General features: G+C 40.0%; 2 protein-coding genes across 3 annotated transcripts in view; both read left to right on the top strand.

Moving 5' to 3' along the window:
• igf2r (insulin-like growth factor 2 receptor) overlaps positions 1–17,702 on the top strand; it is a 47,793-nt gene extending 30,091 nt beyond the window's left edge. Inside the window, exons 25-50 of one of the 2 annotated variants that reach the window (XM_026194141.1) lie at positions 1,268–1,446; positions 1,961–2,048; positions 2,176–2,385; positions 2,479–2,609; positions 3,017–3,120; positions 3,573–3,706; positions 3,825–4,021; positions 4,254–4,380; positions 4,628–4,759; positions 5,745–5,904; positions 6,336–6,444; positions 7,279–7,360; positions 7,501–7,628; positions 7,773–7,922; positions 8,011–8,169; positions 8,296–8,500; positions 9,676–9,910; positions 10,164–10,300; positions 10,557–10,674; positions 11,228–11,374; positions 11,514–11,698; positions 11,886–12,072; positions 12,183–12,329; positions 12,441–12,510; positions 13,674–13,889; positions 14,056–17,702. In XM_026194141.1, coding sequence (XP_026049926.1) covers positions 1,268–1,446; positions 1,961–2,048; positions 2,176–2,385; positions 2,479–2,609; positions 3,017–3,120; positions 3,573–3,706; positions 3,825–4,021; positions 4,254–4,380; positions 4,628–4,759; positions 5,745–5,904; positions 6,336–6,444; positions 7,279–7,360; positions 7,501–7,628; positions 7,773–7,922; positions 8,011–8,169; positions 8,296–8,500; positions 9,676–9,910; positions 10,164–10,300; positions 10,557–10,674; positions 11,228–11,374; positions 11,514–11,698; positions 11,886–12,072; positions 12,183–12,329; positions 12,441–12,510; positions 13,674–13,889; positions 14,056–14,214 — 3,896 coding nt within the window. In that variant the 3' untranslated portion in view covers positions 14,215–17,702. Of the gene's footprint in view, positions 1–1,267; positions 1,447–1,960; positions 2,049–2,175; positions 2,386–2,478; positions 2,610–3,016; positions 3,121–3,572; positions 3,707–3,824; positions 4,022–4,253; positions 4,381–4,627; positions 4,760–5,744; positions 5,905–6,335; positions 6,445–7,278; positions 7,361–7,500; positions 7,629–7,772; positions 7,923–8,010; positions 8,170–8,295; positions 8,501–9,675; positions 9,911–10,163; positions 10,301–10,556; positions 10,675–11,227; positions 11,375–11,513; positions 11,699–11,885; positions 12,073–12,182; positions 12,330–12,440; positions 12,511–13,673; positions 13,956–14,055 lie in introns of both variants that reach the window. The other variant, XM_026194140.1, reaches the window with a different exon arrangement.
• A 1,094-nt stretch (positions 17,703–18,796) lies between these two features.
• LOC113006605 (solute carrier family 22 member 2-like) lies at positions 18,797–26,588 on the top strand. The gene is made up of 11 exons (XM_026142671.1): positions 18,797–19,206; positions 21,458–21,561; positions 21,727–21,881; positions 22,395–22,563; positions 23,160–23,274; positions 23,820–23,920; positions 24,960–25,174; positions 25,249–25,357; positions 25,765–25,877; positions 25,954–26,053; positions 26,328–26,588. Exons 1-11 carry the CDS (start codon positions 18,808–18,810, stop codon positions 26,422–26,424), a joined length of 1,677 nt encoding a protein of 558 aa, XP_025998456.1. The 5' UTR covers positions 18,797–18,807; the 3' UTR covers positions 26,425–26,588.
• The last annotated feature ends 447 nt before the right edge of the window (positions 26,589–27,035 follow it).

Raw genomic sequence — 27,035 nt, 5'->3', positions numbered from 1 at the left:
AGCAGCTAGTGAATAAAAATTCTGACAACATTAAGCCCACACAGGGTGCAGTTTAAACAGAAACACCAACAACAGCAGCGGAGACTATGACGTTGGCACAGTTTAATGTGAAACCAGAGTCTGTTTACACACTGCAAAGAGACTGAGCCAGTGCTGAGAAGATGAGCGCAGGTAGAGTTAAAGAACACGTGTTTCTAGCGCCCAAAAAAGCTGGTGTTCTGGTGACCACCATTTAAACTTTTACTTTTACCAAAGCCCCTGATCAGCAAACTCCAATGTGAAGAAGACAAGCAAACTTTGTATCTGCTCCTTCCACAGCCATTTGTTTTAAACAGCGAAAAATCAGCAGTAAGCCTCCAGATGTTGTATTAAAATATGCAGATGAACTGTTAACCTAGTCTGATACCACATTTAAACTGTACAGGTTGCTGGTTAACTGATTTGCCTTCATTTACAATTTATTGTTATAAAATACACCCAGTTAAGTCTGACATATGTTTTTTGATAGTCTTACTTCATTTACTTGGTGTAAATAAGCAGAGCAGAGAATAAGAAGAGTCTTCCATTGGAGATCGGTGATTAATATTGCTTTGAGTGGAACGGGTTAATGAACCCTAACTGATGCAGTGAGTAGCTTCTCTCTTTGTAAACAACCACGTTGCCATTCTGTGGGCGTAGAAGAGATTTTTCTCCGTTTCACAAGGGTCAAATTATTGGCCTGCATCAAGCAAAGAAAAAACGAAGAATATGAAACTACAGAAACTCGTTTAGAAACTGTGCAATGCATTTATGAAAATCTGTAACCAAGGTGGGGAAATGGAATCTGAGGAACTGATGCGGTCCAATTTAAAAAAAAAAAAAAAAAAAAAAAAAAAAAACAAAAAAAAAAAAATAATTAATAGAAATCAACATTTGAAATCACAGCTATGTTTAACATTCAGAGAGCACTTCTACTTACAAAGTCAATGACCAAGTTTTTCCACAAATGGAAAAAGCTTTATGCAGCTGTCTGACTTTTCCATCATCAATACAAGTTCTTAACATTTAATTCAGTTCTGGATGTAAATAAATGTTGTGATGTTTATAAAAATGATCTCATAGCAAATGCATGTTGTCATCAAAGCTAAATAAAAATATGAATGACTTTTTTTTGTTTTTGTTTTTTGGAAAGGCATTTTCCTAAATGCTAGACTGTAAGGATGGCACGGGATATTACTGGAAAAATGCAGGCAAATAGTTAGAGTATAACATTTTGTATTGTCTGCAGTGGGCTTTTTGGGATCCTGCGTTGTCATTGATGGCAAAGGATACAACCTGGGATACATCCAGTCCAGCCCACAGGCAGCAGAAGATGGCTCCATCAGCGTGGTGTACCAGAATGGAGACAAATGCGGGTCTTCGTCCCAGTACTCAACTCGCATCATCTTTCAGTGTGATGAAAACCCGGTGAGTGTTTTTAGACTCTTGAACTAACCCAGTCATAATGTTCACAAGATGACTATTTGATATTATTATAATATAAATGTTTTAGTTGTGTGGATCAGATTTGGTAGGAAAAATGTGATGTTTATTTTCTAGTTTCTAACTGCGATAGAGGCTAAGTGAGAAAACGTGTACTGTTTATTTTAGTGCTTTCTTCAGTAGCACTGTTAGACTTTAACTCACTAACTGAAAGCTACATTTTATGGTTACTTTGTTACCAAAAATACATAAAATAAGTTCCCCTTGAGGTATTTGCAAATGGATTTCATGATAGAGGCATACCTTCATTTTATTTGTTTGAGATGTGTACCGAATTAATCTCTGAATACCTTTTGTAGCTTTTTCTGGTCTTGTCTGTTTTAGGCAAATCACAAATAAAAATTCATTTTTGTCTTTTAAATGTTGCATGTTCAACTCCAGTAGCAATTTCTTTTAATCTAAATTTTGATTATTTGTGTCCATTTGTAATTACTTCAAGGGCTCTCCCATGTTTGACCGTATAGATGGTTGTGAATATGTCTTCATCTGGCGGACGTCCGAGGCCTGCCCTATCAGGAAGTCACAAGGTAAAAACGTCTGTGACAGTGGACAGAAACTGTTCCTTAAGGTTAAACATAGAGACAAAATCTGTACATTTTAGCATTTGATCCACCATGGAAATGGACAATAAATTATCCGAACTTTCCCTCATAGGTACTGACTGTCGAGTTCGTGACCCTAAGAGTGGCTATGAATTTGATCTGAGCTCTCTGAAGGGTAGAGATTACTTCCTAAATGCTGCCAAGTACACTTACTATCTTTCAATTTGCGGCGGACTCCAAAAAGATGTTTGCACCCACAAAAAGACCGAAGGTGAAACTGTCTCCTCCTGCCAAGTTGCCGGAGGAAAACATAAGATCGCAGGTATGAAAAGACAGATTAAACATTACACTGTATAAGAAACTCTGTCATTTTTACAGTACTCGTGTTTTTAAATTTTCGCTCGTGTGAACACAGGAATGGCAAACCAGGTGCTAACTTATGTTGGAGACCAGATCATCCTGAACTACACCAGTGGAGAGATCTGCCATAAAGTTTATGAGAGGTCTACCAATATCTACTTCTCCTGCAACCCTGACAGGAATCCTGTAAGTTTAACACACACAGAAATTCTGCTCCTCCTATGTAGCTTTGAAGGGGTTGTTAACAGAGAGCAACAGATCAGATATCTGTAAGACTGACTGGTGACTGAGTGACAGTTTTGCACTTGGAGATTTGTGGTTGAAAGAATCATCCTGTGGTTTGTCTCCACATAAATGACCACTGTGTTTCAGGGCCTGCCTTCTGCACACATTACTGTTAGTTGCAGAATTGATCTCTGAATAGATAAAAAATATAAACAAGATGTATACGAAATAAAAAAAAAATTAACATCTCTCTGATTCCTTTTTTTTTTTTTTTTTTAACACATAATGTTGGGCCGTTATTTTTCACGACACACAGAGGTCTTCTAAGCTCTTAAGCAATTGTGTCTAATGCTACTTCACTTTTTCAGGGAGAACCGGAGTATATTAGGGAGACTCCAGACTGCACCTATTTGTTCAACTGGCCCACTGCACTGGCCTGTGTCCCAGTCAAGACCACCAGCTGCTCTTACAAGTAAGTCGTCCTCGTGTCATTATTGCCTTCCAATTTTATGTTCTAAAAGATAAGGCTGTGTGTGAGAGTGTGTGTGTGTGTGAGAGTGTATGTGTTTGTGTTTGGGGGTGTGTGTTTGTGACCTCCTGCTCACCAAAAGGATCATAAAAGCAGGAAGATTACTAAGCAACAAACAGAACCCTCACATAGATGCCTACAATAAAACACTTCAGCCTCCCCCAGCAACAAACTGGCTGGAGAGGTGACAAAGGAACATCTTTGATCCTACAGTTTGAACTAAGACTTACAAATTTAAGTAACACAATGACAACATTTAACAATTTGACTCCAACACACGGACTTCTTTTTTTCTTATAGTGTATGTAGTTTGTGTAACTTAGTAGAATTTAATTATCATTTACAGAAAGGACCACAGTCCAGAATTTTCTCCTTTTTTCCTTTTCTCTTGTCAGTGATGATCAGGGTCGCTCGTACGACCTCTCACCTCTGGCTATGGACTCTGGGAACTGGGAGGCGGAACTTCCCACTGGGGACACGAATAAACAGTATTACATTAACGTCTGTAGGTCGCTGGTGAAGCAGAAAGGTTGGTGTAAAGGATACAGTAATGTCATTACATCTACCTCTGGTTTAGAGTTTAAATATAATTCTGGCCCAAATTTCTATGTCTTGAAATCCACTGAAAATCCTTCTCCTTGCTACAGACCCATGGAAGTGTCCCTCCACTGCAGCGTCATGCCTGAAGGTTGGAGATGAATATTGGAGTCTGGGTCAGGTCCATTCTGGTCCTACGTGGGACGGAAATGTCCTAATGCTGCAGTACACCAGCGGCCAGGCTTGTTCAAATGGAAGCCGCAACAGGATCAGTATCATCCGCTTCCAGTGTGACAAAAACAAAGTGGTAAGAACTGTACTCAAAAGATGGTCAGCTAAAATGTTTGATGGCAGTCAGGCTGTAAAACATGCAGTAAACAGTTTGTTGAGCATCAAATGGCTTTCTAAACCACACGTGAGGTGGAATGTAGGATCCATGTAGAAGAGGCTCACTGCTTTTCCCCCGTAGGGTCCAAATTTGAGTTATTTTAAAATATTAAAAAAAAAATAAAAAACATGTATTTATATGCCCCACATAGAACTCTCGGCCTACTCTGATCTCTGACATTGAAGACTGTGTGTACACCTTCATGTGGAAAACAGCTGCTGCCTGCCCTCTAAATAGTGTCCAGCATGACAACTGCAGAGTCACCAACCCTGCTACAGGTCAGAAACACACACTTTCTCCTCATATCATCTTTGTTTATTTTGATATACCTGCTGGAGTAATAAAAGGAGAATGTTATGGTAATATGCATTTAAATTTAAGTTCTCAAAAAGCATCTGCTTTCCCTTTTTATTCCTCTTTATGTCTGCTGATCTCTGGTATTCTCTTAAGAGTGTGTAAAGATGTGCACAAGTTAAATATCTATTTCTAAATAGCCACAGTGCTAAACCATGACATCTTCCATAGGTCATTTATTTGACCTGAACCCCTTGAAGAAGGATGAGGGTTACACTGTGCACCATCATAAGGACCAGAAGATGGTGTTCCGCATGAACATCTGTGGATCTGTGGCCAACACTGGTTGCAGCCCTGACACTGGTACGTCACTGCAATCGGCGAGTTGTTAATTTAGCCGCACCACATTTCTGGATTATATTAGCCAATTTCTCATTACAAAAAATGAAAGATCTACCAAGTTGAGAAGTATACTTGGATTATTTTAATTCTATGAATTGTGAAAAATCAGCAGTGGTGGTAGCTTTTATTTGGTATGCTGCTTCACATATTTCTCTGGTCTAGGGCCTCTCTCAGTTGAATATTATACAATTTGGCGCAGCAGATAAATTTGACTCTGTTGTGCAATCATGTCGATGGAAGTCTAGCAGATCATTTCTCTTCAGTCACTGAGACGATCAGAGGTCTCTGTTATGTCATCATTGAATCAGAGTGTATACAGGAGTCACTTTCAGGCAATCTGTTCTGCTTTTAACCAGTCAGTTACTTTATAAAGAAAACAAAGTGCCTCTGTAGTTAGGAGAGATTGCTTCCTTCAACTTTAATCTGGTTACTGTTTAGTCTTGATAGATATTCAGAAACTTTATGAAACGCCAAGAACGTCATAACTGTTTGTCTGCAACACAAGCAACGACTGAAACCCAAACAGACACTTGAATTTCCAGGTTCTCTCAAATTATTGACCGCTCGCTTACCAGAGAGTTAAAAAATGGTCTGGATTTGTAACTTATGATGGCTATGCTAAGAATGTTTAATCAGCATCAGATACACAGTGGGAGAGAATAATATGTGGCAATACAAGTGCAGTAAGGTCATGGTTCGAATGCTCAACAATGGGATATATTTGCAGTCCTGAAAAAAATACTATTAATTAAAAAGTAATAATAAAAATGAATCCCAGAGTCTGAGCTGAATTTGATCACTCACTCGCTAAGAAATATAAATATTTCCCAAAAAACTTTGAGCGTTCTGCAGATTTCCAGCTGGTAGAACAGATCTATGGAATATTTATATTTTTGTGTTTTACATTTAAAGCTTTCTGAATGATCTCCATGAATATGTGTTATAGCTGTGTGCATTAAGGAAGGCAGTGATGTGGTCAGTGGTGGTAAGGTGAGCAATAAGCTCTCATACAAGGACCATGTTCTGGAGCTCACCTATGAAGAAGGAAGTCCATGCCCTGCAAACCGTAGCCTCACCCACAGCACCGTCATCAGCTTCATCTGCAGGTACATTTTCCTCCATTTGCATCTTAATTTTCATCTATAACTACGTCAAGCATAGAGCATTCTCAGGAATCACATTTTCTCAAACCTGCGTTGTTCAGGAATAGCAAACTGAGATTTAAAGTGCCCCTTAAGAGAAAATTCATACCTGTATACATCGTGATACTGTGTGTCATTTGTTTCCTCCAATTTTCCTAAATATAAAACTAACTTGAATTAATCCTTTATTTCAGAATCTGGTAGTGATGGAAAAGCTAGTGTGAGAGCTTTATTGATGAAGTAGTGCTTCATCTTTTAAATAAGAGTAAACTCACTACAAGTATTTACAGATTTGTTAAACGCCTTTTTAATGCAACCTTGGTGATTTTAATATATTTATTTAGAATAAACGAGTGAATGTTGTTTGTTTGTTTGAATGTTTTGTGTTTGTGCAGGCCAGCTAGCATGAGCTCAGCCCCCTCAGAGCCAGTGCTGATTGGCTCAAACACTGAAACGTGCACGCACTTCTTCGCTTTCCACACACCGTTGGTTTGTGAGCAGCCTGTAAGTATGTTTGTGTGAGAGAAGACTCACCAGTCCATCACAGGTGGAAAAGGAATGTACTTTTGTAATAAGATTTAAAAATAAATAAAGTTAGTGTTTTCCCTTGTAGTAAATTAAGTAGAAAAGTGCTGTATAAAAACTACTCCAGCTCCCATGAGTACTCAAAGCGCTTGTCTCATTCACCCATTCATACAAGCACCTTAAGTGCTTTCTAGCTAACAATTAGCACACCAATGGATGCAACAGAATGAACCTTGGTGTCACTACCTGCACACATGCAGACCCCAACCTTCAGATTAGTAGACGACCTGCTCTACGGCCTGAGCTACAGCCTCACAGCTGATGAAAAATCATAAATGATTATAGCGTGTTTGTGTTTGCTGTGATATAACCAGCTGCTTACTGTTCACTGCACAGATGAGGGAGAAAATTGTTTAGACGGAAAGACTGCATACAGTCAATACAGCCTGTTGTTGCAGTGCTTCCTTTATGTTGAAAAGCTGTTTTGACATACTGCAGTTCAGTTGGAAAACAGGGTGTGCTCTTTCCTAATATGGCACATAATTTCCCAGAGAGAAGCAAACTTAAGTTAACAGAGGCAGACAGGTCACCTGAAGTCAGCTTCTTAGTCATCAAAGGAGCGGGGAATGTCCAATGATAAGCAGATGTCCCTGAAGCTTTTGTGTAGTCTCTAAAAGTTTGGTAACATTAGAAAATAAACATGGTTGAACTCCTGGACTCTAAAGTTGTAATTGTTTGATGGCTCATGACTTGCAGTACAGTTTTGTGCTCTAAAAAGGGATTTTTCTTTTCTGCTTTTCCTTTAATAAAAAGGTAACTTGTTCAGTCCAGAACGGCTCTGCTCTCATAGACCTGACTCCTCTGATTCATGTCAGCGGATACTACACAGCAACAGGTCAGTGAGACACAGGTTCACCTCTCACACCTATAGATATAGCAGAGTTGCATCATTTTGAGTTAAAATGACGAGTCCCTGTACAACAATATGCACTGTGTCAGTCCTTAACAGTCTGCATGTTCCTCCTTTGAGAATAGATGATGACATTGACCCGGATAACCCAGACTTCTACGTCAACATCTGCCAGCCTCTAAACCCCATCCCTGGGGTCAACTGCCCACCTGGAGCCGCTGTCTGCATGGATCCAAATGACGGACCACCTGTGGTGAGTTCTTTGACAAATGCTGTCCTTTACACTATTTAAAAAAAAAAAAAAAAGTTTAATTGCTTTGATCTGCCTTACCAAGGCAGTGACATCACAAGGACTTAATGTTAATAAAATAATAATTTTCATTATTGTCTCTTGAAGGAAATTGGTCGCACCACCCGTGGTCCAGAGCTCAACAAATTAACAAGGGAGGTATCCATCACCTACAACAGCTCAACAAAGTGTGCTTTGGACCCTCTACAGAACTACACTTCAACCATTGTCTTTACCTGCCGGAGAGGCCTCGAGCTGGTCAGCAGAGCTATATAATAAGAGTATTTACTTTTTGCCTGTTCTCTTTATCCTGGTTATTTTTTAACTACTTTCTATCTCTAAACAGGGCGCTCCGCAAATGCTGAGGCTGCAGGGCTGCGTCTATTTCTTTGAGTGGGCAACCCCGATAGTCTGTTCAGATGCCACTAACATCAGCGGCTGCCAGCTTACTGACTCTCAGCTCCAGTTTACATTTGACCTGTCAAACCTCTCCAAGGAAGTCCAGGTGAGCTGATGATATACTGAACACTTTCTAACCAAAGGAAGTCTATTTGATTCAAAAGTTTCACTGTAACAGAAATATTCTTTGTTTAGAAGCATAGGAAGGTCAGAGCTCTGTGTGTATGTCTAGGTAAACGGGAACTCGGGTACGTATCACATCAAAGTCTGCGGCTCAGTGGAAGTACCGGCCTGTGAGCAGAGTGCAGTGTGCCACGTTTCTGGTTCAGACAAGTTGGGGTTATCATTTGGCATCAGTAAAGCCATGACAATGGACTTCAAACACGAAGAGCAGGCTGTGCTGATGCAGTATGGTGGAGGATATCCCTGCGCACTAGGTAAAGTCTTCTGTAATTAGTAAAACTCTTATAGCTAGCTCAAAAACAAGGTATGATGTTAATGGGAAAAATGCTTCAAAAGAAAAAACTGAAAGAAAATGACGTTTTATTGTTCACAGCCTCAAAATATACACAATATGTCATACAAATTCGCAATAATGATATTAGTATTTATTTAAGAAAAATGACTGAACAGCATTTTTATTGGTCACCGCAGCTTGCAAATAGCAGCATTTATCAGAAGAAACAAATTAAGGAAGTTTTCCCTGCATGTTCTCCCTACGTTTGCATGTGTTCTCTGTGGGTAGTCCAGCTTCCTTCCTTCAGTTGCTGAGTATTTTGAGGAGTTGATGTGAGAGGTTTGTTTCTTTTAGACATAAGCTGGGACATGGCAACACGAAAGCTGGGTAATAAGAAAATAAGCACACAAAAAAATATGATGGCTACTATAAAATATGAACTTTAACGTTGGTATTTTTTTATTTTAACTTCTAACTGCAGTTGTCACTATCAGTGGTCCAAAGCACAGATAAAAGTTTTACAGAATAGCTAATCTTGTGTTGTGTCAGCAGTGCAACACACATGAAGGAAAGTAATGATAAATTTTGTATAGGTGCAATATTTCTGATTAGAGCAATGCTTAGATGCACTTCTGAAAAGATTAAACTCTTTCTTTCTTCATGCATGGCGAAAACATTTTTATGTGTTTTAGCAGTCAGATTTAGTTTGTTTACTTTTAGAGAAATGACTTATAATCAATTGTGGCTTCATGTTGACGTGGGAAAAAATACAAAACTAAGAACTGTATATAAAAGATGGATGTCGCCTCTTTGATGATACCTGTTTAAACTCGAAATTATTGGAGGTGAGGCCAGAGGAGAGCTGCCCTTAACAACACACCTGAACCAGTTTATTATAAAGGGTAAAACTAAAGTCCCAGTCCTTACACCTGTTATGAATGAGGAAAACAAAACAATTTTTTTATCAAGCTGTAAATGCTCATTTTTGGGCAACTTAGGATGGGGGTGGGCTTCTCGTTGTCTTCTTCTTCTGTCTAAATAAAGGCATTAACTCCTTCCTGATAGTTTAACATACTTATCCTAATGCTGTGTTGTCTTCACTTCCAAAACTGAAAATCTTTTGTTTTTCTTTTTATTTCCCTCTCTCTCTCCCAGCCTCGGCTAAGCATCAGTCCTCCATATTGTTTACATGCGACCATTCTGTAGGAAGTGGTTCTCCAGAGCTGCTCTCAGAGACAGCAGGTTGTACAGTCACTTTCCAGTGGCGCACCAATGCAGTTTGTACCCCAAGGAAGATGGAGTGTAAGCTCGTCAGCCAGCATAAGACCTTTGACCTCCGAGCACTTTCCTCCCTCACTGAGCCGTGGAAGTTCAGCTACAAAGGAGATTCGTAAGTGTGGTTTTGATTCCTTAATCGAAGGCAGTAAATCCACAGTTCGATTCTGGAGCTCTGCAGTCGTTCTGCACACACTTTTGATGCTTTTCCAACTTTTCACTATTTATTAGATCTATTTATATTTAGCAATGCATATGCCTCATATAAGATGCATTAGCCCTTTCTTAAAAAGAATTTCTAAACTCATGCTGTGGTCTTATGATTCCTCACTCTTTAAAATTTGGCATCTTTGTTTCTGTGGCTTCAGGTATTTCATCAACCTGTGTCAGGGTATCCGTGGTGGGCTGCCAGGCTGTCCTGAAGATGCAGCCGTATGCCGCCGCACAGCAGCAGGAAAAACCGAAGTCCTGGGTCGAGTTTACACGCAGAAAATGGAGTCCAGTGGTGTGCAAACCATTGCAAATACTTTACATTTATTGGTGTCAGTTTGTGTAAAGGATATTTTGTATAAATGTTTTTTACTACCATTATTATAAAAAATAAACTGAAAACAGTGTAGACTAAGAGTTAAATGTGTAAGCAAGGATCACTGATTAGACATTTGTTTGCCTTTAGGTCTTGTTTTCTTCTCTCACAGGAGTGTTTTTGATGTTAGAGAACTTTATCCCGACAGTCTCAAGAGATTTCCCTTCCTCTACAGGTGGGAAGATTTTTGTGAACTATTCAGCAGGAGATGAATTATGCCCTAAACGCCAGAAAGCCAAGACCATAATCCAGCTGAGCTGCGGCTCCACAGTGGGACACCCCAAAGTTATCAGGTAACAAAACCTCTTTTAGAGATTTTTTTTAATGTTTCCCTTCAGTAGAAATTTGATTAATTCATTTAATACAACATTGGTATTAAATTACTGTATCAAATTAACAGAATGTTTAAACTTTGAATCATTTATTATCCTGTTTATTTGTTTTAAGATTATAGCAAATTTTTTTTAGCTATTTTTTTCTTTTTTTTCTTGCTTTATTTCATAAACTTTAGTTTTAGTTAATTGAGTAACATAACATTTCTCAGCAGACTAAATGTTGTTCAGTTGCATCACATTGTCTGAAATTAATGCAACAAATGTTTCCTGTTAAATTGTCACGTGTTGTTTTTCCTGATCTGTATCTCTGTGTATATTCACATAAAAGTTGTGTTTACATTGCCTATTTTAAAACAATTTTAACTTGTTTCATTTGTCTTTTTTCCCACAAGTCTCAGTGCCCTTGTTTTGTTTTTGTTATTTTGTTATTTGAACTGGTCCTCTGCATCTTAAAGTAGACCTGTTATGCTTTATTCTTATTTGAATATCCTATATTCTCTTGTCTGTGCAGGGTTGATGAGGGTTCATGTGAGTTCTTGATAGGCTGGGAGACTCTGGAAGCTTGTGCAGTGAAACCAACGGAGGTACAGATGGTAAATGGAACCATAAAGGTTCCTAAAACTGGAGTCAGCTTCAGTCTGGGAGCACTCTACTTCAGGTAACAGAGTTCACCTGTGTCATCCACTCATTACACTTCACCTCATATAAATTTCAGTTTCAATCAGCAAGCAAAAAAACGCACTTTTAAAATTCTTTCTGTCATAAAAGTTTCATTTGGGGTTTTTTCTGCCTTTTAGCCACCATCAGGCGTCTGGAGACATTCGTAACAACGGCGACCGCTACATCTACCACATCCAGTTGTCTGGTATCACCAATAAATCCCTGCCTAAATGTCTTGGTGCCAACATCTGCCAGGTGAAACAGAATGACACCTACAGCCGCAAGATTGGCTCATCCAACAAAGCCAAGTACTACATAAAAGGTAAACAGAAGAGGATTTTGATCTATCATTCAAAACCCTTTGCAAAGCATGTGATTGACAATGACATCAGTGCAAAAAAAAACAAAAAACCCACACCTGCATAAGAAACAAAGTGCCATTTCATTTTAGTGTGAGTCCTTCCATTTGGAGGTCACAGCATCTTAACATGTTTTTGTTTTTCCATCAGGAGGAAATGTGGATGTGATAGTGCCTTCTGAGTCAGAGTGTGGCCGCGCGAAGAACAAAACGGTTTCATCCACAATAAGGTTTCACTGTAACCCGTCAGCAGGTGTCGGCATCCCGGAGTTTATGCTGGAGACGGACAATTGCCAGTATCTGTTTGTGTGGCACACAAACGCTGTGTGCGATCTGATGTGAGTCTTTTTTTTTTTTTTTTTTTTTTTTTTTACAATCTGACTTTAATCCCAAGAGCACAAAACACTAGATAAATATGTTGAAGTCTCCTCTCTGGATTGAATTTCAGGACTGTTGACAGGCAGATAAATGATGACGGTGAAGACACTCCGTCTCTGTCTAGGCGGAGCCAAGCAATGGGGGTGGTGCTGAGCCTCCTGTTGGTGGTTCTAATTGTGTGTCTGATGGGGCTTCTGCTGCACAAGAGAGAGAGGAGGTGAGACCATGAGTATCCATTTTTGGTACATATAAATATATATATATATATTTTTAAAAATATATATTTTGTATGAAAGCCTCTTTCATAATCTCACCTGTCTGTGTCCAGGGAACTGGTGAGGCAGAAGATCGCTGGTTGTTGTAGGAGAGGAAACCAAGTCTCCTATAAATATTCCAAGGTTGGTTGAGCTAATGAATGAACGAGTTTCAAAGTTACTTTGTATTTTCCCCGGTCTAAAGATCAGAAAGCATAACGCAAGGAAGAGTCACGAGTGGGTTACTGGCACTGACAGGGAATAAAGCTGCTGCTCAGGGTGAAGCCAAGGCCAAAATAACAAATGGCACAATAAAACAAAACAAACAAAATAATTCAAAACTCCGACTCCAACATGATCCCTCATGTTATTTAAAGGGTTTCTGTAACTTGTAACTAGAGAAGGAACATGTTATGCTGCAGCCACTCCTAGGCTAATAATGGCTGGAGAAAGCAGCACAACCCAAATGAGTTCAACTTGGAGCAATTAACTGTCAGTCTTGTTGCCTTTGAAATGGTTGCTTCAAAGATGGGAACCAGTTGTGCTACCACTCGCAGTTAGTTTCTGCATTCAAAGCAACGTTGGTGCATCAAGGCTATCTGCTTGTGATTGAATGGGGGAAAGCTAGCAAATGCCTGGACTCTGACAATGATAAACGGTGATAAATCAGCGAAAATCACAAATCTGTTGCTGTCTACATACTCAGAAATTCACATCAACTCCTTAAAGAGTCAGAGTCCAGCCAGAAGAAAAATTAACAAATGCCTGCACAAATGAAGCAGCTGCAGGACATGGATTTAAATACAAATTGCCAAATGACAAAGCAGCTTTATTTTTGTGGCAACTTTGGTTTTATATAGAAATCTAACCAGAGTACAACCAGTTGGTAACCAGCGGAGTCGAGTCTGCGTTTACAACTAAATTTGTGCGAGAATACACTATTCCAATTTCAGCAAAGACATCTGAGTATTCACTGGTGCAGCCACGCCCACTTTGAAATGGCTGTATGAAGCTGTGGTAGCCGTGTCATATTCTAGCTGTACCTGAACTTGGACTTAAGTTTTTCTTAAGGTAATAATATAAAGTGATAAAGTAATCATATTAATAAATAAAAAAGGACAACTTAAGGATTACATGTTACATCACTAATGATTAAACACTAAGATTATTTTTATAGCTTAGCGAATATTCAAAAAGCCATAGCATGCTAAAAAAACAGATACTCTAGTGAAGCTTTTTTTAAACAACCATGTAGATGAGTAAAAACTTAATATGCATCTTATTGTTTGTGCCTTTTAAATACTCAGGTCAGCACAGATGAAGAAGGAGGAGAGGAGGAGATGGAATGGCTGATGGAGGAGATCGATGCTCCTCCCACATCTTCATCGTCTTCGCACCGTGGCAAGAATAACCAAAGCAACGGTCACATCACGACCAAGCCTGTGAATACAGAGGGTCTGCGGTCGTTCTCGCTGGACGATCAGGATGACGACAGCGAGGACGAGGTGTTGAGTGTCCCCGGGGTACGTGTGATAAAATCGTCAGGACTCGCTAAGCACTCTACGGCTCATCGCAGCGCCTTCTTGCAAGTCAGTTCTTTGTCTTTTTCTCTGGTATCCTCTCAGTCGTTCATGGTAGCAATGATTGCACCCATTGCTCTCAAAAGCTCACAGAAGTCTTTCATTTCAGGAGGAGAGCGACGAGGACCTGGTGGGCCTCCTGGACGAGTCAGATAGGAAAAGGAAGAGCAGCAAACCTCGCTCTTCTGGCCTTAACCACGGTAACAACACGGCAGCGAACAAGAAACGGGAAGAAGACGACAGTGACGAGGACCTCCTCAGGGTGTGATGTCACTCTGTCCTTCCTGGTTCTCTCCATCCAATCCGAACTCTTCTCTCTCAGTGAATGTCTCCATAATAGCAACAGTGAAATGCCAACAACACACCGAAGACAGAAACCTTTCCTTTCTTTAGGGATATTTTATTGGGCTGCACCTTCATTCGGCTTACACCGACTCAGTCCAGTTCACCGTCCACATATAATTTTTATTTGACAGCTCATTTAAAGTGTTCTTAAGGTTCTTTTGAACTCCACCATATTGTCTTTCATAATCCCGATACTTCAGCCTTGCCACATTTGTCTGATGAAGAACGAACAGGCCAGCTCTTAAAATCGACTCTGGGAGCACACAAAGCTTCTTTCTAATGTGATTTCCAGCTTGATGTGTCAACTAGACATGTCACCATAACCATATGCACCAAACAGTAAACAATGATACCACAACACTATCATTACAAGAAGGGAAAATCTGATATCATCACTGAAATGAGGCATGATAAGATGTGAATGAAAATTAAGTTGTATATGTATCTTCTATTTTCTTCTGGTGTTTTGAACTGAAGCTGTTTTCCTACCTTGATTAATGGTACTAACACTGGCTGTGTGTCTGCTTGTGGACTGTGTGAAGGTACTTAATAAGGAAGACTTTTTTTTTTCCTGTTTGGAGTTGTTTCTTTGCTCTCCATTGGCCCGCAGGTACTTTATGAAAAAACTGTCATATTTATTCCCATAGCTTAGGCAGTGAAGGTGCCAGCTTCTTTCTAAAAAGGGAATGAAGACACCAGTTTGTTTTCGTGCTGTTTACAGTTGCTTTTATAGCAGACCCGTTTTCCCCTTCTTTGCCCTCGAAAAGAAAGCACGATGCCTTCATACTGATGAATTTACTTTGCATTTTCATCTATGAATCATGTCCAGCAACGGATTGAATTTCTTTGATTGTCTTGATTTGATCAGAGACGTTGTAAATAGATGATAATGTTCTATAATATGGACGTTTCGTTTAGTCTTCACCGGTGAATTGTTCACACGTTTGTTTTGGTGATTATTTAACGGCTCGTCCGAGCTGATTACGTTTGTTTCTCTGTTCTGTGTGAAAATGGAGATGGCCTTAAGTATGAATGGATGGTTGAAGAAAGTTGAAAGTGAAACTGGAGGCGTTCCTTTGGATTGATTTGGTCCCCTCCCGTCCTGTTAAAGCCATATTTCTACTGCCACCCTTGGCACTAATGTAGGGAAATCGATTTTTATTTTTTTTCCCTTTTCATGCTCGTGTGCTCTTGTACTTTACAGGCTCGGTTGTTGTACTCAGATCTGATTGCTGCGTGAAAAGTGAAGCCAACTTTTCGTAGTGCTGAAATCCGCCCTGTTCAGCCAAATGCATGATGCAAAAGATGGTAGTGAAACTAAAATGCAGGCTGTTTTGCTTTTTCACAGAGGATGTCAGTAATAATGGAAACCTACTTTATGCCATATTTCCACATGAGAGTAATTAAATCTGTAAGCTTGCACAGTGTAAACACAGCATGATTGAGATTGATTTTTCTACAACAGTTAGAGCTCAGACCGGGTGATTTTACAAAACAAACACACCTCAAATACGGTGATTTTATGGACACATGATCATCACAAAAAACAATTAGGTTGGATTATTCTGTTTTCACTTCACTCTTCTTTCTGATGTGCAGAGCAGCTGAAAACCAATAAAATAGCTCAATTTTTTCCAGTTAATTGGTTTAGAGAAAAGTAGCACACCCTCATAAAGGAAGGTGGACTTTTTGAAAATCGTTTAAAAAACAAACAAACAAACAAACAAACTGAAAGTCTATTTGGTAGGTTTCCACTAATTAATCAGATTTGGTTGGTTGGTCAAATTGACTGAAATGTCAGTTTAAAACTTTGCAAACTCCCTGAAGACATCAAGTCTAAAGATTTAGCCTAATTACTGCTAACAGGGAGGCACATTTAAAGCTAAAACGATTTTTTAATTAAAATAATCTGTACTATTCTTTGGTTTTGACTCCTCTACTATAAACAACTGTTTGCTTTCACTGGCAATAATAAGTTTTGAGTTTCAGCCTTGTAATTGGAACAAAAAATATATCTGAAAACTGTGTTGCTGCTTGTATAACCAGGAAGGGGTGAGCTGCAGCCCTTGGTAGCATAAATCTTTATCTCTGTACATCAGTAATAACTTCTCATTTTCTCCAGCTGGGGAAAGGAGGTGAACAATCCTGAGCTTAATTAAATCACTTTGCAGTGCATTTGTTGATCCATAGCCAGACATTTACTACCATAAAAAAACGTGCCCTTGATCGTATATTCATCACATTAGTTGCCGTTGCATTGCTGGTGTAGATTAATATTTGTGTTTTCTCAGTATTCAAATGTGAGTTTGTTGCTAAAACCTCAATAACAAAGATTTGCCATTCAGGGTATTTCTAAAGCTTTGTACACATAATTGTTAAGCGTGTTTTTGTACGATGCCACGTGCCCAAAAAATACTGATAAAATAACAAGAAACAGCATTTAATAAAATTTGCACTGTAAACTTCAGTGTTTCACAGAAAGGGGTTCGAGGAGTGTTGTGATAGCAAAGAGTAGAAACAGATCGCACTCCTCCTTTTACTTTTTCTGTTTCTCTCTGATTACAAACTGAACATTTCCAAAGCAGCTTTTGACATTTTAAAACTCTCTTAATAAACTCTCTTATCATATAATCATATTATTGTGCTACTGATCTGAAATTCTGAACAGTGCAAGTGTATCTACCTTTAACAGCTTAAAGAATGAGAGTACACGGCACATGGTCAGGTTTCCAGAAACATGACAATGACATTGGTAACAGGTGAAATATTTATGATCAGTATTTATCATAAAATATGATTGTAACGAAGACTTTTTATAAACTTTCCTTTTACGTGTTCGTTCATTCAGCGTGTGATTTTGCTATATGAACTTGAGCTGTTCTTCTTAAAGTTTTTTTTACCAGAATCCTGACCCTGTTAGTCTGAGAGGTGAATTGAAAGTGTCTGTGTTTGGCACTTTGTAGTCATCTCTCCCGAGTCTCAACATTGTAGCACTCCTCATTTCAGAGTAGCAGGAGGTAAAGTTTGTGAAGTTATTTGTTCATTGTTGCATTAAATTTGTTTCTGCTTTGCACCAAAGTTCCCGTGGCTCATCTGCATGGTACTGTACTGAACCATCTCTTTCTTGAAGTTATTACTGGACATTCTTGTGCTTTTTTTGTTTGTTTGTTTTTGTCCACAGTCGTGGAAACATTTGGGTATGATGAAACAAATTTAGTATGTGAGACTGACATCAAGCAGCACACAAACCAACTGAAAAAAGAGGGGAAAAAAAAGCACAAGAAACTTTCTTCAATGATTTGGTACGATGGGATATCATCATTATGTTTTAGTTGATGTAAGGTTATGTTTGATGTTTTCAGCTCTTTGCCTGTTTTCCTATTTAAAATAAAAAATATGTAAAATATTGCATTATTTGAATAAATAAGAGATCTGCTGTTTATTACTTTTGTGGTGTAATCTCATTTTATGTCTGACAAAATTTCTAAAAGAAAGAAATTATTTAAAAGTCATCTTTGGCAACATTGCAATTAAGTTCTTATTTGGACGAACTTGAGATTTGACCTGAAGACGTCCTGACATCTGGCTTGTGCTCAATAATTTGAAACTTATTTTTGTCATCTCATCTTGTCTGGACTGACTTACCGTATGAAAGAAGAACGAGCCTTGAACGTTGAATGAAATGAACTTGTCTTGAATGAGACTTCCTAACCTCTATTCTTGGGTAAAATGAGGTTTTATCCAAGAATAGGTCTTAGGTCTTTAAAATTTGTCTCAAAGAAGCTGAGACTAAAACCTATGCAAATATTAAAATATTTCAGGTACAATGTGGTAGGAGAATTTTGGGTGGGGGGGAGAATCCTTTGCTCTTGTTTTCAATAACTTGATCCTGTCTCGGGCTTCAAGTTGCTTAAAAATGATTTCACACTAGTTAAGACTTGAGTCTTAGTTTGATCTGTCTTCAAAAGGATTTCCAGCAACACACGAGCTTGTCTTGAAGATTAAATCTTGATCCTGTTAAGTCAAGATTCAGGCTTAACTTGACTGACTTAACTTTAAGGCACGTTTAGTGTCAGTCCAAGTTCTTTAGACTTGTCTGAAAAGACTCAAGAAACTCAACTTTCTTTCAGCTGATCTTATCTTTCTCAGTTCTTAATGTCTAACAGATTCCAATGAAGTACCTCTTAAATGTTAACTGATTAAACATCATCACTGTGTCACCGTCCAGGCCAATGTGTCCACGCTGATGAATTTATGTAAATTAATCCCCAAAGCAGACGTTCTGCTGGGCTCTGACGTCAGTAAATTGGATAGCAAACGTCTTTTAATGCTCTATGGGAACAGGCGGTGCAGTACCAACGCATTTCTATGGACCTTTGCTCCTTCTTGTGCTGTTTAAAAACCCAGTGCATGTGCATTTCAATGGGCACTCTGCAGAGGGAAGCTCAGCATACAAATTAGACTCCGGCTGAGTGTTTTTTGCAGCTGGTTAAAGTAAAGAAACCCTTCTACAATCATGACCACTTTTGATGATATCTTAGAAGAAGCTGGGAAGTTTGGCCGCTGCCAGAAGCGTATCTTCATCCTGCTGTGTATGGTGTCCATGCCATGGGCAGGTGTGTATGTCGGGATAGTCTTCCAGGGTTTCACCCCTGATCACTGGTGTCGAGACCCTGCAGTGGTGGAGAGGAGAGAGGCATGCGGTTGGAACCTGGCAGAGAGTCGCAGGCTCACAGTACCTCTGGACAACAGCTCTGGTCAGCAGAGCAGCTGTGAGCAGTACGAGGTGGACTGGAATGCCACTGAGCTCACCTGTGACAAACAGGAGCTGGAGGACCTCAGCAGAACTCCCACAATCAGCTGCAAACATGGCTGGGAGTACGACTACGAGGGAAGACGGTCTTTTGTTACTGAGGTGGGGAACAAGAGGTCACAGCCAACACACACAGACCAAAAAACAAAACATAGACAAAATATTTTTTGAGTAAAAAAACTGAATTCAACAACATGACGCAGCTTGGAATATAGAAAACAGAAATAATGATTTGTTTTTTAAAAAAGGGGTCATTCAGTCTCGACTTAAAATAATTTTTTGCTTCTTTTGCACCTTGAAATCTGCGGCAGTGTCTGAACATGAATATCTTAAATAATATTAAAGGTAAAAGCCTGGAACTGTAATTTGGGGCAAATGCAAAAAAGGTCTGTGTTGGCTAATTAAAATATGCAAAAACAATTCAAGCCAACCTGTAAAGTCCCACATATTTATATTTGTCTATATTTAAATATATTTATTTTGTTTTTTTAGTTATTTTATTGATTTATAATTGGTAAAATTTAGATTAAGTCTACTGCTATTGTTGCTTTTGTGGGGCAGCTTGTCATATTTGCTCAATCCAACATGAAAGTTGAATGAAAATTGCATTTTCTTTATTTTTGAGAAAGAATTTCTTAAAAAGATTCTGCATGCTTTATTTTTGCATTATAATGAAATGTAACTATATATCATTCAGAAAGCATTCTCTGGCAATGTGAAGTGTTTTTTAATTGGGTGCTCAAAGATTTTACAGAAAAATGTTCAGGCTTTTCTATTTAATAGATTTTAATGTGTGAAGGGAAAAAGTGGGTATATATATACATATCCATCTATCTTGTATGTGCAGATAACATTTTACAGCAATCATTGTAAGTGTTCTACTTTTCCTGTAATAAAATTGTTATGCATATATATATATATGTATGACCTATGGGACCAGTATAGGAAATGAATGGGAATCCACTAATTGGTTATGAGAAGACCTGGATTGATTACGAGAAGGCCTGGATCCTGGATCCTGGGATGCCTAGATCTATACAAGATCAAAGGAAGGCTCTCAGGGGGCAACACTAGAGGCCAACTTCAAGCCCATAGCACAAGTCACCATCAAGGGATGGTGCGGGATCTACCAAGGAGATGCTCTGTTCCCACTGCTGTTCTGCACAGGCCTGAACCCCTGAGATCATTAACAAGACTGGCTACGGATACCGATACAGTTGTCAGCCATCTCCTGTACATGGATGACATCAAGCTATATGCCAAGAATGAATGAGGCATTGTTTTACTGATCCACACCCCCAGAATATACAGCAATGACATTGGAATGTCAGTCGGACTGGAGAAATGTAGTTGGATGATAACAAAGTACTAGAAGGCAACATTGCAGACATAGAGGACAGTTACAAGTACCTGGGGATTCCACAGATGAATGGGAACCATGAAGAGGCCTGCAACCACCAACTTCCTGCAGAGGGTCAGGCAAGTCCTGAGGAGTCAGCTGAATGGTAAGAACATGATCCGGGCTATCAGCACCTACGCCCTGCCCGTGATCAGGTACCCTGCTGGGATAATAAGTGGGCCAAAGGAGGAGATAGAAGCCACTGACATCAACATCAGGAAACCCCTGACCATGCATGGAGGGTTTCACCCCAAGTCATGCACCCTGAGGCTGTACACTAAGCGGAAGGAAGGAGGCTGGGGACTAATGAGTGTCAGTACCCCAGACCAGGAGGACGCAGAAAACATCCAGGAATACATCAGGAAGATGACCCCAACTGACAGCGTGCTCAGTGAATACCTCAGGCAACAGAAACCCTAGAATGACGAGGAAGAGGAGGAACCATCATGGAAGGACAGGCCCCTGCACGGTATGTACCACCGGCAGATAGAGAAGGTGGCTGATATCCAGAAATCCTACCAGTGGCTCCAGCAGATCCCAGGAACGACATCGGAGATCTCTGTCCAGCTAAGAGCTCAGATACAGCTGAGATACTGCGCAAGCCTCTCAAGCCCCCAGGCCTCTGGTAGAGGACCCGAGCTTGAAGGATTGACCGCCCGCAGGGGCGAGAGGGAATTTGTTTTTGTACACGTGTGTGTGTGTGTGTGTGTGTGTGTGTGTGTGTGTGTGTGTGTGTGTACACATAAATAAATACATAAATAAAAAGAGAACTGTGTTGCTCAGAGAATCTGACTACTTTGGTAAAACCTAAATATGTCCATATCCCAAGCAAAGATTTATTAATGACTAATATGGTAATTTTGTGTTGTTCATAAAATGAACAAAAACATGGGCAGCATGCCATACAATTTGTTTTGACAGATTCAGGACATTTTTCACTTTGTGTTTTCCCAGTTTGACCTGGTGTGCTCGGATGCATGGTTGGTGGACATGTTTCAGGCCACTCTGAACGTGGGGTTCCTGGTTGGAAGTATTGCCATTGGCTACCTGGCTGACAGGTTAGGCTATGATTGTGACAGTGATTGAAAATTGACTCAAAATACATTAAATTACTATCTATTTATATTTTTTTCTTGTTGTTTTTAGCACTTACATGACCAAATAATTGACATTATGTGAGACGGACTTACAGCAATGTGATGATTGTTGATGTCTGACTTCAGGTTTGGCAGGAAAATGAGCTTCCTCATATCCAACTTGCTGAATGGGGTTGCAGGGATCCTGGTGGCCGTGGCTCCAAACTACATATCTTTACTGGTTTTCAGGACTCTCTATGGGTTTGGAGTGAAAGGAGGCTGGGTAGCTGGATATGTGCTGAGTAAGACCACCTTATAACCTTTACCTTTGCTTTTCACCACAGTCAATCAAGGATAGTCATTCCCTGAACAGCTTTTACTTGCTAGCAAGGGAGACTGGTCAGAACCAGGGTTTTGGAGCTGAACGCCTTTTATTGAAAACAGTTACAGTACACACAAGCACCTCCCATAGTAAACCCCCCTATGGTTACAAAAGGGTGTGTGTGTGCGTGTGTGCGTGCGTGTGTGTGTGTGTGTGTGTGTGTGTGTGTGTGTGTATGTGCGTGCGTGCATGCGTGCGTGCAGGGTCATAAAAGCAGGAAGGTTACTAAACAACAAAACAGAACCCTCACACAGGATGTTCCATTAAATAAAACAATGCAGCCTCCCCCACCGTCCAACAGGCTGGAGAGGTGGTCAGAGACAAAGGCATGTCTTTGATCCTGCTGCTTGAACTAAGACTTACAAATTTAAGTAAAACAGTGACAACATTTAACAATTTGACTCCAACACACACCTTCCTCTATTCATCTCAGTCACAGAGATCGTGGGCGTGGAGTTCAGACGTACAGTCGGAGTAATTTACCAGATGTTCTTCAGTATCGGCATCCTCATCCTCCCTCTGCTCGCCTACTATATAACAGACTGGCGCTGGCTGCAGGTCGTCATCACCATCCCCTACATCCTGTTCCTGTCCTACTACTGGTAAGAGTCACCACAACCACATACAGCAGTATGAATCAAGTTTTATTAACCCATCTTTCAACTTTTATTTAACATATTTATTTGGGCTGTAGCCAATTTCAGTGACATGTAGGTGATTTTAAAATGTTAGAAATCTGTGTCTTGTAGTCATTTCCAAATGTTTTATAAAAGTGAGTAGTCTTCTCACTTATGCTAAAAAAAACATTATCCAGTTATTATATACATATTAATACATTTTAAATGCAGGTTTAGAATAAATGTTTTCTTTTGTAGAGCCAATGAGGGTATATTACACCAGAGGTACTGTGGAGAAAATATATTATTACCTTTAGTTTTTTGCCGCTATGTCAACCTGTGCACCTTTAGCACTATATTTTATCAGATGCTACCCTTACGTGGGTTGTCTGTTTTGCCTGTTCTTTCTTTGTACGACCCATTAAACCTTAAAATAAAACCCAAAAATCTCTTTGTCTTAGTGAAAAAATACACGCACCTACTGATAATTTGTCATTATCAATTAAAAAAAGAAAGAATTTGTACCTTTAAATAGTTTTGTATTTAACAACAGATTTGTTGTTGACATTTTACATTTCCAGGTTCATCCCAGAGTCTCCGAGATGGCTTCTCTCTCAAAACCAAAACTCCAAAGCAGTGAAGATCACAGAGGACATAGCCAAAGAAAACAAGATGACTCTTTCCAAGAACATCGAGGTAGCCATTGGACACAAAATCTCTGCATCTGTTACCTGGAATCAAAATCTATCAGCATATAACATGACAATTTGAAGTCTAATTCATTGTGACTTATTAAGTGAGATAAAACTTACATTTTAGGAAATAGAAATAGATTTACATTCCTGTAAATGTGTGAGAACTGAAAATACCAGTTTGTGGACTTTGGAGAGAGAAATGTTGTCCCATTTGTGTCTGATGAAGCTCCTCAACAGTTCTGGGTCTTGCTTGTTGTGTTTTTCATGTCATGATACACGAGATGTTTTTGGTTGGTGAAAGGTCTGGACTCCAGGCAAGCCAGTTCAGTAGCTGAACTCTTCTACTTTGAAGCCATGCTGTTTTAAAAGGTGCAATAAGCGGTTTCAAGCCTTCCATGAAAAAGACACGATCTGGATTGGATTAGACTGCATTATTTTTTGTGAGATTTTTTTTCATAGAGAAACATAGTAAAACAGGCTGAAGCTAAGGCATAAAAACAACCAGAAATACTTTTACTATGTGATGTTATATAAATGATCCTGCAGACCCTGAAAGATGATAACGCAGACTCAACCACCGCTTCCTTCATGGACCTGATCAGAACGCCAAACATGCGAAAACACACTTTTATCCTCAGCTATAACTGGTAAGGATTCAATTAAAGCAGGACACAACTGTTATTATAAATGACTCTTCTTTATCAAAAAAAAAAAAAAATCTATTTAGGATAAAGTCTCCCAATTGCCAGTCTTGGTAGCCGGGAATCGGTCCGCCAGGACCTCCGCCTGACGCACATTGCACCCGACCCCTACGTGTGTCTCCTGCGGGTGGTGGGACTGCAGGAAGATGGGCCCATGTCCCTTTTTCGGGCTGTGCCCGGTCAGGCCCCATGGACTAAGGCCCGGCCACAAGACGCTTGGCCTTGGGCACCCTCCCCAGGCCCCTGTAACCCTATCCTGGGCAGGGTAAACTGTTCCCTTGATGTTTTCCTCACAAGGGTCTTCTGAATCGCTCTTTGTCTGGTCCCTCACCCAGGACCAATTTGCCATGGGAAACCCTACCAGGGGGCAAAAGCCCCCAGACAACATAGCCCCTGGGATCCCTTGGACAGACAAACCTCTCCACCACGATAAGGTAGCGATTCACGGAGAGCTGAGTGTAAAAGCGAAGCTCTCAATTTACCGGTTGAGCTGTGCCCCTATGGCCACGAGCTGTGGGCAGTGACCGAAAGAACGAGATCGCGAATACAAGTGGCGGAAATGGGCTTCCTCCGAAGGGTGGCTGGCCTCTCCCTTAGAGATAGGGTGAGAAGTTCGGCCATTCGGGAGGGGCTCAGAGTAGAGCCACTGCTCCTCCACATCGAAAGGAGCCAGCTGAGGTGGTTCGGGCATCTGACAAGGATGCCCCCCTGGGCACCTCCTGGGCAAGGTTTTCCGGGCATGTCCCACTGGGAGGAGGCCCCGGGGCAGACCCAGGACACGCTGGAGAGATTATATCTCTCGGCTGGCCTGGGAACGCCTTGGTGTTCCCCCGGATAAGCTGGAGGAGGTGGCTGGGGAGAGGTAGGTCTGGGCTTCTCTGCTTGGGCTGCTGCCCCCGCGACCTGGCTCCAGATAAGCGGAAGAAAATGGATGGATGGAATTTAGGATAAAGATTCGAAGTTAATGAGATGTTTTTTCTCCCAGGTTCACCAGTGCTGTCGTCTACCAGGGTTTGATCATGAGGCTGGGCATTCTGGGAGGAAATGTCTATATCGACTTCCTCATCTCTGGCTTGGTGGAGTTTCCTGCCGCCTTCCTCATCCTGTTCACCATTGAGCGCATCGGCCGACGCCTCCCCTTCGCCACGGCCAATTTTGTAGCTGGAGTCTCCTGTTTCATCACTGCCTTTATTCCTGACAGTGAGTGATTTTATTTGGTGCTCTTGAACGTTGATTTCCAAGTTTTCTTTTAATGGTTCTGTCTGTTCTTGCAGGCATGTTTTGGTTTAAGACGGCAGTGGCATGCATCGGCCGATTGGGGATCACGATGACCTTTGAGATGGTGGTGTTTGTTAACACTGAGCTCTACCCGACGTTTGTCAGGTATAATACAGAAAATGTATTGTGTTTGGGATGAACAGGTATAATTTATACATCAACTAAGGTAATCAGTAAACAACAGTAAATTCTGTGTACAGTATAACAAAAGAACATCACAAATCACTATTGATAGAACTGTGCTCACAGAAAGCTTAGACTGCTGCCAAATCCGTTTGAAGCTGTACCTGGTAATATAAGTGTGAAACTGATCAAAATATGAACTTTTATCCTTTTCTTTTATGTCACAGTTTCCGAACCTGTCCAAATCCAGCTGTATTTGTATTTGTATGTAGATAACTAATGTAACTGTGGATATTTAGCCTTACAAACATGTCTTCGCATCAAAAGTTTAAAAAGTAAATATACTTTATTTTAGTAGATTAAAAGAAATGCTGTTTTTATGTCTTTAGGAACCTGGGAGTGTCTGTTTGTTCCACTCTGTGTGATGTTGGAGGCATTGTGGCTCCATTCCTGCTCTACAGACTGGCTGTGATCTGGCTGGAGCTGCCACTCATCATCTTTGGTGGGTTTTCTGAGAGTAAAAGTCAGATAAATGTGACTATCAAAGCTTAAATGCATTATTGAATTGTGTTGTGTAGGGTTTCTGGCTTTCCTGGCTGGAGGTTTGGTGCTGCTGCTCCCTGAGACCAGAGGCGTACCGCTGCCCGATACCATCGACGACATTGAGTTCCCAGAAAAGTGAGTAGTTAGTGCAGCAAGAAAATTAAGCCCCTTTAAATCCCGTCATATCTCTGTTATTGTATCTATAGTAAGTACAGATTGAGAGACTTTTTTTTCCCCAACACAGCACATTTAGTATTTTTGCTTAAACTGACTAAAACATATAATCAGTTATCAGAAAAGCTGTTGATTTATGTTCTGATTGACAATCAGATTTATGAATAATAATGCATGGGTGTTTTAGACTCGTAGCTTTGTAGTTGATGTGCATAACGCGACTTTGTGTTTTCAGAGCAAAGGAGAAAATCGGACTGAAGAACCAGCAGATGGTGAACCTGCTGCCCAACTACCAAAATACAGCGTCCAACAAAGATTGGGCAACTGTTTAAGCTCCTTTGCACACCAAAGTATTTATTTATGCTGTTTAACAGTGCTGCTTGTGGATATATTAGTTACTTCCTTGATTTTTATTTTAGGAGCCAATTTTAACAATTTCTCAGTTTTTCTTTGTGCACAGTGTTTAGTGTTTAGACTAACTTGTGTCTTTTTATGGAACCACGTCATACAGTTATTAAAGTTATCTTTAATGCAACCAAGCTTCAAGTATTTTCATTTAAAACATTTACTGTTATAAGATTTAAAGTGCGCCATCATCTGTGCCTTCACTTAATTAATAACCTCAGTAAACACTTTTCATATGAGTTTATGTTTTCAGTTGTCTCTTTCAACTCTTTTGTAAGCTGATGTTAACCTTTTGCATTTAGGTTTCAGAGTTTTCCACGGTACAGAAACCGTTTTAGTGAAAGTTACAAATGATCTTCTCATGGCCTCTGACAGTGGACTCATCTCTGTGCTTGTCCTGTTAGACCTCAGTGCAGCTTTCAATACTGTTGATCATAATATTTTATTACATCAATTAGAGCGTGCTATTTGTATTACAGGTACTGTGCTGCAGTGGTCTAATAGACTCCAATTTGTTCATGTTGTGGAGATCAGGGAA

This window comes from Astatotilapia calliptera, chromosome 15 (assembly GCF_900246225.1).
Source record: "Astatotilapia calliptera chromosome 15, fAstCal1.2, whole genome shotgun sequence".
In the NCBI taxonomy this organism is placed as follows: Eukaryota; Metazoa; Chordata; class Actinopteri; order Cichliformes; family Cichlidae; genus Astatotilapia; species Astatotilapia calliptera.
Note: the sequence above shows the minus strand (reverse complement) of the source record. Positions and strands in the feature narration are given on the sequence as shown.